Source organism: Chelonia mydas, chromosome 10, assembly GCF_015237465.2.
Source record: "Chelonia mydas isolate rCheMyd1 chromosome 10, rCheMyd1.pri.v2, whole genome shotgun sequence".
NCBI classification, from domain to species: Eukaryota; Metazoa; Chordata; order Testudines; family Cheloniidae; genus Chelonia; species Chelonia mydas.
In genome coordinates, this window is record NC_051250.2 from 16874027 (window position 1) to 16885387 (window position 11361).

The 11361-nt window shown below is 43.0% G+C and overlaps 1 protein-coding gene across 5 annotated transcripts in view; it reads right to left on the reverse strand.

Annotated features, from left to right (window-relative positions):
• The window catches only part of REXO5 (RNA exonuclease 5), a 28412-nt gene extending 17082 nt beyond the window's left edge, over positions 1–11330 (reverse strand). The window contains exons 1-7 of one of the 5 annotated variants that reach the window (XM_043524072.1): positions 11195–11324; positions 10661–10713; positions 9507–9592; positions 8589–8693; positions 4053–4218; positions 1104–1225; positions 551–677 (exon numbers count right to left, since the gene is read on the reverse strand). In XM_043524072.1, coding sequence (XP_043380007.1) covers positions 551–677; positions 1104–1225; positions 4053–4199 — 396 coding nt within the window. In that variant the 5' untranslated portion in view covers positions 4200–4218; positions 8589–8693; positions 9507–9592; positions 10661–10713; positions 11195–11324. Of the gene's footprint in view, positions 1–550; positions 678–1103; positions 1226–4052; positions 8694–9506; positions 9593–10660; positions 10714–11194 lie in introns of all 5 variants that reach the window. The other 4 variants (XM_037911219.2, XM_043524073.1, XM_037911221.2 and 1 more) reach the window with 4 other exon arrangements.
• Between the last annotated feature and the right edge of the window lie 31 nt (positions 11331–11361).

Below are 11361 nucleotides of genomic sequence, written 5' to 3' on the forward strand. Positions count from 1 at the left end.
TCAAAGCACACTGTTAAAATAAATAAGACATATAAAGGGGATTAAATGTAGCTGGGCAAATTAAAAGAACTTTACTACATTCTGCCCAGCAATAATCTCTTCAAGGAACAAGAGGAATTCTTACCATAAAACACAGCATGGTCTGCAAACACTAAGGACTAGATCATTAGCTGGTGAACCTCTGCCAACTGATACCCGCTGAGAACAAGTCCTAAGTCTATTGAGATATATTTATTTATAACATCCTCACCCTCTTGAAGATACAAAAAATATTATACATGTAGTGTGGAACTGTTGATGTATTTTATTTCACATTTTATTACTTCAAAAACTGGAAATCTTTAATCACTCTGCTTCTAACATCAGAGCTTGGTCCTTTGTCCTAGGCTAACAGCAGGTAAGAAGGGAGGGATTCTCTCATATTGCCCCTTGGGATTTAGAGATGTCCACTTCCCATTGGGAGGAGAATAATTTCACCGTAGCAGTTAAACCACTGGGATATTGTTGGCTGAAAAAGCTTACTTGGTAGAAACACAGTTTGTTGACTTACATGTTGAAATGCCCTTCTGAGATGTTTGAACTGCAAATAGAACTTGTAGAAATAGAGCTGGCTCACTTCCTGCAGAACAATAACCACAACCTTAGCCAGGTGTCTTTGGTGATAAATACGGCACCAGCTGCATTAGAAAACAAAGCAATACAGTTATCAATACTTTAAAATTAAACAAACATGGGACCAGTTCTGTTCCCAAGTAAGTAAAGCTCTCACTGACTTCAGTAAGAACAGAATCTAGCCCTTTATCTTACATATTGGTCCATATAAGCACATCATCATGTAAACAATGTACATGGGGAAGACAGAGCTCGGAGCTTTACGGTAGTATTCATCTCCATAACCTGCCTCATTTACATGTTCATCAAAATGAGTACACAATCAAAATTTAGGTATGATTCATCTATATAACAGATGGCTGATATGGTGACAATGTTGCAAAAATAATCAGAGGATATTTAAAAACAGTACTTATGTGCCTTCAGGTAGGTTAGCATATGTACAGTAGCATGGGATGTGATTGTGTCCAGAATATAAACATATACTATACCTGGGTTGAGTTGCATTGTGACGTTTTCCCAAAGCTGCGTACTTTAGGAACTCATACACCTGTTCATGTCTGATTTCACAATCCTCACCAAACAACCCAGCTGACAAGCGGGATTTCTTCTCCTACAAAAAGTAAGTGCAAGCAAAGAACCATTTACATGCCCTACTAAGTAAATAATGTAGGGGTTCAGTAGAAAAATGAAGGGGATTGTATTGCAAAAAGGCATCTTAATGCTATTGGGGTGATAGGATCAAGAACATTTGAAACATTATTTCCTATAGCTAGGTTTCCCTAAATCATTAGGCAACATTCTTCTTTCGGATCACATGATATTATTATTAATTACTAGTTACAGAAGCTTAGGTGCCCCAGTCAGGGACTCTTCTGTCTAGCTCTGGACAAATATACAATAAAGAAACTTTCCTTGGTCAATAGAGCTCACAATCTAAGTTAACTCAGCTATGGTATTCTGCCCTCCCTACACATCTCCCATTGCCATCAGTGGAGTTGTGCCCACGTAAACCAGGGCTAAATCTGGCCTTTCATGCAGGTTTACTTCTTTAAACCTTTCTATTCAGTTCACGCTATCCTATCTGTTCTGGGCAGATGGGTTTGCTGTTTCCTTGCAGAAAAAACAGCACAATCGAAGGAAAACAGCAGCAGGAAAAATCACAGAGATCACTTTATTCGAGTCGGAATGAAGAACTCAACACACACAATTCAGTTTAGCAGTTTATGGAGCCTGCATGTGTCTCCTACTTTGCTAGAAGGGAGCAAAATAAAAAAGTTTTGGCGACCTTCATAGGCAATACAACCAGTTGCAATGGAGATTGCATGATCCATTGCAATTTTATAAGATATTCTACATTATATGCTGGTAAGGGAAAGGTGCCATGGCTGCAATTGTTAAAACAAAAGGGGGCCACGGAACTATACTATATAGAGGAGAAAAGTAGCTATGGAATAGAGTGTGGTGAGCAATGATCATGCCTTGAATGCCTACTGAAAGTATGGAGAACTCTGCCACACACTCTCACAGGACAAGGAAAATAGAAAGAGCATATAGATCCAAATATAGGAGGCACTGTGAGACTCCTGCAAGGAGCTGAGTCCCCTCAACTCACACTCACTTCAGTGGGAGTTGAGGGAGAGATCAGCACCTTGCAGGATGGGGCCTTTTTTCATCATATATAGCGTTATTCCACACACTGAAAATATTTCCCCTACCCTATATAGTGGATGCGGTTCTGACACATTCTGATTGATAGTCATGACCTTATGAGTCATGACACAAAATGCCATGTGGCAAAATGTTGGTACCTTTAAGGCTTCTCTCATTTCATTAACATGCCCTTTGTTAAATTGTATTTAATAATCTGCTAATATAAAATTGAGCTAGTGTACATATCGAAGTCATTTAAAATCAGATAAAAAAAGTCTAAAAGAAGGTCCCAATTTTTTTAGGTCCAAGTATTTTTACTAAGGTTATTCTTAAACACAACGACTCATAATAATAGTTTCTCATCTATCATGCTAGGTTGGACAAATATGTAATGACACTTTTAATGAACCCTAATGAAAGATCTACAAAATAGTCCAGCAGCAGTGTCCATCAACAAAGCCTACCTGGCAACTAGCAGTATTTAGACACTTCAGTCTCTAATCAGGTGCAAATAAGACTCAGCTCACATGTTTGATATGCTTATAATTTCCCCAGAGTAGACATCAGACTAATTTTAACTCAGGTAGCTAATGTATTGTGCCATTATTGCTTTGGGCTGACTTGCGTCATATGACCTTGTGTTATGTTCCAGCAGATGTAAATTTACTAATGTAATCTGATGCAACATTGCTCTAAGACGTACTTTTCTTTAGGAAGCATGTAGTTGTTTGGTGTGGACCATGTTTATTTTTATGAAACTTTCTTTAAAACATTAGTATTTTCTAGCAGAAGATTTTAAAGTGGAGATTCAAGGTTTCAGGTTTTTGCAGCAGGAACCAAATTTATTATTACATCTATAACTAATAATATACAACATATACTTTATTATTATTATAGTTAATTCTTAGTACTGCTACTAATAAAATGCCTATACAAGGCTCTAGGTGCCCTAACAAGAAATTAGTAATACAATAAAATCTCATCAGCATTAAAATAATCATTTCAAATAGCCAGCCACCTACATCTATCATTTCATCATTCTACAAAACAAACCGTCAACCCCCTTCAGAAACTCATAACTATTGAACAGCTGTGTTATTTCACAGCTGGCACAGATGTGAAAAATTACAAATCTCCCTGAAAAATGTGGAATTCAAACTTTCCACGAGTTTAGCATGTATTGTGCATGTGCTGAGAAAAGGCTGAGAGATGCAGATGTGAGTGACTAACACTGAGATGAGTTTTGGAGGCAGGCTGGGCTGAGACCTTGGCTAGAGCCACCTGGCCTACTTCTGGGTTCTCTCAAACTGAGCCTGCAGAACAGGCCATCTAAAGCAGCTAGATGAGAAGGGAAAAGAACATGTAACATCTTAGAAGAAAAGGGATGCGACTCTTGAAAAGAAAACAGGACAGGTTTTTTTAAGGGGTGAGGAGAGCTGGGTACTTTTTTCTCCTAAATTCTTAAATCTTATCCCTCCGCCCCCTGCCACTTTCAAAGGTCTCATCTGCAGGCTCATCCTGAGAAAAACCAGGCGTAGGAGAATAGAGAGGAATTATACACGCTGGACTAGTAATTGTAAAAAAGGTCTGTACAGCATCATATATAATATTGAATATATAATAGCAGGGAGTTTGACTTTTGCCCCACCACTCGTGAGGAATAAAAGCAAAAATACCTCTCCAGAAGGAAGTGATCATGAATGGAATATGAGCTAATCAATATAACTATGATAGATCTCCACCTACATACATGTGTAATATAATAAGTTATTGGTTACACTGATTACCTTCCGTTTGTGCTGGTTTTGGCAAGCGTCTTCATCTACCTTCCTTTTCTTTTTAGTTTTCTGTGGTTCTTCCACTTCTTCATTACATTTATGGGGCCTTTTGTGTCCAATTACGCAGGCTGCCTCAGCCATTTCATTTGCAAACATTGCTTAGAACAGACTGTACCTACATTTAAAAAAATAGAAATCAGTCACACTCTTGGTAATGGGTTTTACATTTAAAAACAAATCCAGCCATAATTTCATTTGTAATATGATATGAATTTAACTGTGTGACCCAAGAACTTATTAATGCCAGCTGGAATGTCCTGATTCTGGTACGCACATTATGGTTCACCAAAGAATACTGTGTGAAAAGCTGTAATATAGCTGTTCAATAGAATTTTTAAATAAAAGCCAGGGTCACAATGGTCATTAAAATCATTGTGCAATGTACGTACAGCTACTAGGCAGAGAGTTATGTATATATACTGATCATATGTTCTTCGCGTCTGTATCAAGGTATGAGTCACCAGCAGAGGATTAAAAAACAGATTTGTGTCAAACAAGAGACATTTATTCACTTGTCTCTCTGTCAGGATGTAAATTAAGCATTGTAAGCTAACACAATGGAAACCTATGTATATACAAAGTCAAAAAAGAGATGTGTAATCAATAGGGAAGCACCATGCAGGAAAAATAAGCCACAGGTGGTTATCCTTTCTGTGAGTTCAGACAATGAAGTTTGGGGAGCATAAGTAAAAGGCAAAGAAGACACCCCCTTATTCTGCACCTAGGAATTAAACAGACAGTGAGTTAACATTCATGAATATGAGATCTCAGCCAATTTCTTGAAGTGCTGCCGAGGACTTTGGGGTGAGATAAACATCTTTAGACAGGACATTAAACTGTTAGCTAAATTTAGCCTCTAGAAAGCATGTTATAATTTTGTTTGATATGTACCCATTTGTTTCCAAAATTCTCATTCACTACCCCTTGAATCTTTGGTAATAAACTTATCCTTGGTTTCACTTTATCTCAGTGCTGTAGTATTTAAGTTAGGTACTGATCCTGAGCTGAATCATACAAGCTGGTGCATATACTGTTCCTTTGGGGACAGCAGACCTGGTATTTCTATCAGTGTTCAGTGGATAAGGGGCTGGGCACTACACGGGAAAGCTTCAAAGGGACTCAAGGACTACGGAGTCCTTACTATTAACCTGCTAAGCAAAATAAGGGCTAGCATAGCCCAGAGGAGAGTGCTTGGGTGGCTAACAGGCTGGTGGGTGCAGGGAGCAGACACTCAACTAAGCACAAGCAAGTTCCCCTCACACTGAGGGTGGGGGGGAAAACAAGGTAACTCACAGTCTTGGGTACCCCAAAAACCATCACAAAGTATAGCACTGTTTTAAGGATGCCTTGGTTCCCATTTAAACATTGATATTTCTTGGGTTAAGCACAACAATGGATTGGATCAGCAAGAAGCCAACTGTGCAGCAGCATGATTTTCAAAACTCAGTTTCATTGCACTGCTGCTACTAATGGAGAGGTTTTGTCCAGTCCATCATGACTCTTGCTTCTTCAGCTTGAACAGAGTTTCTGCCGAGATTCAACCTCAGAAAGGCTGACTGGAAAGTTTTCTCTCTGAATTGGATGAATCCATCTGTAATGTTACTCCACACACAAGCACCATGGAGAATTTGTCCCCCTGATGCGGAAGACTGCCCAAAAGAACACCCCAGTGGATGTTGGACATTATATGTACCTGGGCTTTCAGAAAAGAGAAGTCAACAATATAAGAAATATTCAGAATGGTGAAGAAACCACTGGGCTTGGGAAAATGCTTACGAGAGAGATTAGAGAGAAGCGACGCAACCGCTGGAGGGAATGGAGTGAAACAACAAACCTGTGCCATAATAGCTAAAAAGCATACGCCACCATTTGCTAGCTGAACCCTGATGGACAACAAGCAAAGCACATCGCCAGTCTCTCCCAACTAAGTGGCACACCAGCTCATCCTAAATGGGAAACCAGGCCACAAACCAAAGTGCAGAATGAAACAAGTCAAGCAGGAACTTTGCTTGCTAGGAGACAGCAAAGTCCACAATGAGCAGCTCAACTCTGAGAAGTTGACAATAGCCATGAAAACCCTGAAATGCAGAAAGAGAGCTGGACTCGATGGTATAGCTAATGAACCATTATTACTACATGCACCTCAGGACGAGAGTACAGAAATGGATGTTTGACTTTAACTCTTGGATGGAGATAATGCATATACCCAGGGTGTAGAGACAGGCCAAAGTGCACTACTTAAACTACATAAAGACCCTCACTCTGCAAAGAGTTACCTCCCAATATCCTTACTCTGCTCAACCCAGGAGCAGATGATAATGGGTAGAATAGCACCAATAGTGGACGCGTAACTGACTGAAGACTAAGCCAGTTTCTACCCATGATGTTCATGCTGCGGCCAAGTTGCAAACCTAATTCAATACATCTAAAATGGCTTCAAAATCTGCAAAATTACAAGGGCTGTGTTTGTTGAGCTATCAGCTTCTTATGACACTGGGAACCGCTATGCACTTCTACTGAATTGGCAAGAATTCTGAGAAATAACATGATAGTAGTCATCTCCTCCTTGCTCTCGAACTGATGTTCTTGTCAAGATGGATGGCAGAAAAGTCGATGGTGTACTCAACGGAGTGGATTGCCCCACAGTTCAGTGCTATCACCCTTGCTGTTAAATGTCTACACAAATGACCAGCTAGAATTCCCCAACATGCAAAGATTTACTTATGCAGATGATCTTTGTATCGCCACCCAAATGGAAATATTTGAGGACACCGAACGCATTCTAACTGTCCCCATTGAAAAATACTTTCACATGGTTCTTGAATGCCAACCCTAGCAAGACACAAGTGTGCACCTTTCACCCAAAACACCATCAAGCCAAACGAAAACTCCAGATATTGTGGGATGGTACAATCCTTGAGCACTATGAACATCCGGTGTATCTTGGGGTCACATCAGACCAGTGGTTCTCAACCTATTTGCCATTGTGGGCAGCATATGGAGCTCTCTGTGTTATGTGGGCAGTATTCACACACTATATATATATACACACACTACCTATATGGCCCTGAGGTTGTCACATGGGCCGCAGCTGTGAGCTGATTGGGCTGCAAACAGCCCATGGGCTGAAAACCACTGCATTAGGCCAAATGCTGACATTCAAAGAGCACACCAAGAAATTGAAAAAGAAAGTGAACTCCCAAAATTGTGTTCTCCAGAAACTGGCCAACATAAAATGGGGAGCTGATCCCAAAACACTCTGAGCAATCTGTTTCACACTCTATTACTCAAATGCAGAGTACTGTGCTCCAGTCCAGATACACTCAAACCATACACACCAAATTGATACTCAACTCAATTAATCCTGTAGGATTATCACAGGAACTTTGAAACCAACTCCCAGACTGTCGCTATACTGCCTTGCAGGGACTGCACCACCATCAGTGAAGTGGGATGCCTTCAATAAAAGGGAACATGCACCTGGTTGTCTCCCCAAGACACATACTGCATGGACACATTCCACTATGCAAGAGGCTGAAGTCCAGAAAGAGCTTTGCCTCTGAAAGTCCCTTGCCCCAAAATACTACTGTGGAAGGCTACAGTGTAACAAAATGGCAGGAAATGCAGATGATCTTGGAGAATCCAGTTTCTTTAGAACAACTCCCAGAGGCACTGGCCTCAAATGACAATACTGATATGCTCTAAATGGAGAGAAAGCTAGAGTGGCAAAGACTGGTAACAATGTGACCAAGTGGAAGCTGAAGAATGAACCCAAATGTGATTGTTGAGAGCCTAGGCAAACACATCCTGTACTCCTGAGGAACTATTAAAGGTAAGTGACAATACCAGGTCTTGGCTGCAATTTCAGATGGACAAGCTATGATGAGGAACTCAAACAGAAGTGGTTTCTTATTCCACCTGTTTCTAAAAACCCTAACTTCTATTTAAACTCCTGTACTGACCTGTGTGACATTGGGGGAGTGATAGCTCAGTGGTCTGAGCAGTGGCCTGCTAAACCCAGGGTTGTGAGTTCAATCCTTGAGGAGGCCATTTAGGGATCTGGGGCAAAAATTGGGGATTGGTCCTGCTTTGAGCAGGGAGTTGGACTAGATGACCTCCTGAGGTCCCTTTCAATCCTGATATTCTATGATTCTATACCTTGGGGGAGCACCCTGTAAACCCCATGTTCCTCATTTATATATAACCATGATATTGCATATAAAGCAGGACATGTGAGCTATCAGGAGAAAGGTTATGATCTGCTGAAAGTCACTGTTCTATCAAAATATGTACATCGTTAATGCATACGAAGTTATAAGAATCATGTAGTCTGGCTGTCACTAAAATATGCTGTGGATTTGGGAAGCGCCCAGATACTAGCTCTCCAGAGACAATGCCAAGGAAAGTAACCAATGTCAAACAACGGGTGTCAAACAACCATTAACAGGCATTGTCCAGCAAGGGAGCTACAATTCAATGACTTACCTGCATAAGGCCACACCAGGGGAATTGCTCAACCTTGCCTGGAGACTCAGTAATGTACACCAGACATGCCTGGACTTGTGTTCTCCAAACACATGGACTAAGGCCCTAGGTATAAAACAGAACGCATTGGCCACATGCTGGGCCTTTCTCCTGCCCCCACCCATGCTGCAAGCAACAAAGACACTCAGAAGAAGACTGAAGACTCCAACAGAGGGGACTGGCCCAGGTTTAAGGAACAAACCTGTATATTAAGGACTGCAACATCCAGTGGGCTGAGAAAAGCTGCTTAATCTAGATCAGGGATCTCAAACTCAATTTATCTTAACACCAGTCCTCAAATCCTCCCAGCGGGCTAATAATGTCACTGAAGATGGTTCTCAGAAAAGAAAACATTTATATTGTATTTTCTATTTCGAATTTCTTAGAAATAATAAAACTGTCATATAGCTTTACGCAATTCTTTGCCTGCCAAACAGTTTTTAGTGTTTGCCAGACACCTGGCAATGCATCAGTTTGTTCATGTTTGGCCTCAGTGACTGAGCAGTTGAAACCTTCAGGATTGCAGCTAGGTGTGCGTCAGATAGTTGTGTTTGCTATTTTGACTTGTTTATATTCATTGTGCAAAAAAGCAATGTTGCCTCCACGACTGACTCTGCCCGGCACCTAATGATGGTATCTCTGTCCCTCTCCTCCAACCAATGGAAGCTGGGGAGGGGGCGGGGGGGCAGCACCTGCAGCGGACAGAGCCAGCAGCATGGCTGCACGCATCTCTCCTCCGTGGGCCGCAAATGGCCTGTGGCCTGGGACTTTGAGACCCCTGATCTAGATGTTGCCCCGTGTAACAGGGTCCCAGGCTGCATCCCGGGATCCCGTCACAACCTCATACAGCATCTCAGGGTGCAGGAGCTTGTTCCTTACCTTTTAACTGGTGGTGGTACTAAAATTTGCCTGTTGGGACTCCAGTCACATAACCCAGCTGCTCTTGTTTAATGACTTTCCTCCAGCTATTGCACAGAAGAGGTGAATTGCAGAAATTAGAATACATAAAAAACAATAACTCTGCTACACCATCTAGTCCAGTGGCTCTCAACCTTTCCAGACTACTGTACCCCTTTCAGGAGTCTGATTTGTCTTGTGTACCCCTATTTCACCTCACTTAAAAACTACTTGCTTACAAAATCAGACATGAACATACAAACGTGTCACAGAACACTATTACTGAAAAATTGTTTACTTTCTCATTTTTACCAGATAATTATAAATCAACTTGAATAGAAATACTGTACTTACATTTCAATGTATAGTATATAGAGCAGTATAAGCAAGTCATTGTCTGTATGAAATTTTAGTTTATACTTATTTCGCTAGTGCTTTTTATGTAAGCCTGTTGTAAAACTAGGCAAATATCTATATGAGTTGATGTACCCCTGGAAGACTTCTGCATACCCCCTGGGCTACATGTACCCCTGGTTGAGAATCACTGATTTAGTCCACCCTCCTCCTCCCAGTGCAGGACTATTTCCAGGCTTGGAAATTTTACCAGACTCCTACTGCCCAGAGGTCAAAAGATGAATGAGGTCAGAGGGCAACAGCCTGGTGAAATGCCAGCCCATGGGTGGCAAGTTAACCTCCTGCTGGGGAAGGCTAGTGCCTTCCCTCCTCCATTCTGCCTGAGGCCCTGCCCCTCCTCCACCCTTTCCACCCCCTCTCTTTCGCTGGAGTACCAGGCAGGCGGCCCCAGCACCCACAGCGCCAGAATGCTGGGCAGAAGTGAGCACTGCCACAGCTGCCCCAAGTCCCGGCCACAGGCCCGCCGGCCCCAGCCCGGGCCACAGGGGAAGAGCAGGCATTGGAAACAGGCAGGAGGCAATCTGGGGGTGGAGTAGGGGCAGGGCTACGCTGGGCTGCTTGGGGAGGCTCAGCCTTCTCTGGTCTGTGTGATACAGGCCACCTATACCAGCCTGCTTCAGTTTGTGGGATTTCTTCTAGAGCTGTGTTCTTTGACGCCACTCAGAGGCTCCATCTTTTATATCAGCCAGTGAGTCAGAAAAACATGAAGCCTTCTCTCTCACCAGCTGCATCTGGCTTCTTTCTTTGAAGCTTCCCCAGCAAAGCCTCCTGGTTTCTGTGGGAAGGAAGGTTTCCATCACAGTCTCCTGGCTGCTGGGGGCATTGGGGTATTTCCACGACTCCGGCGTCATACTTTGTTTTGTTAAATTCCCTTCTCCCGTAATAGTTACAGCTGTTTCCCAAGCAGCAGCAGAATGAAACTGGGATTATTTTAGGCAGGCTCAGGAAGAGCAGCTGTGAAACTGACTGAGGTTGTGTTAATTTTACTCAGGCACAGGGTGGCAGAGCCCTGGGCAGCAGCGGAGACACTGATACCGTCTGGCTGCAGACTCAGGAAAAGAGAACAGGTTTACACCTTGGCAACCAGAATGGGTAAAAACATGGCCTTTCTCCAGGGGGTGCCATGCTGGGGGGGGGGGTCCCCCCACAATGCCCGCCCATGTGCCCCGCACGAGGAGGAGGGGGTTCCCCGGGATGCCCCCCTCCATAGCCACTGGGGAGGAAGGGGGCCTCCTACAGCTGCCCCAGGGTCTCACCCAGTTCAGCCGGTGTCGGCTGCTCGCTCAACCGCTTCCTCGGCTATCGACTCGCTCTTCCTGAGCCCCGAGCGGCGCGGCCCGGATCCCCCGGGGCGGACAACTGCGACTTCGGAGCCAGACCGGAGCAGTAGATTCGCCGACAGCATCGATGGGGGCGCTGACGG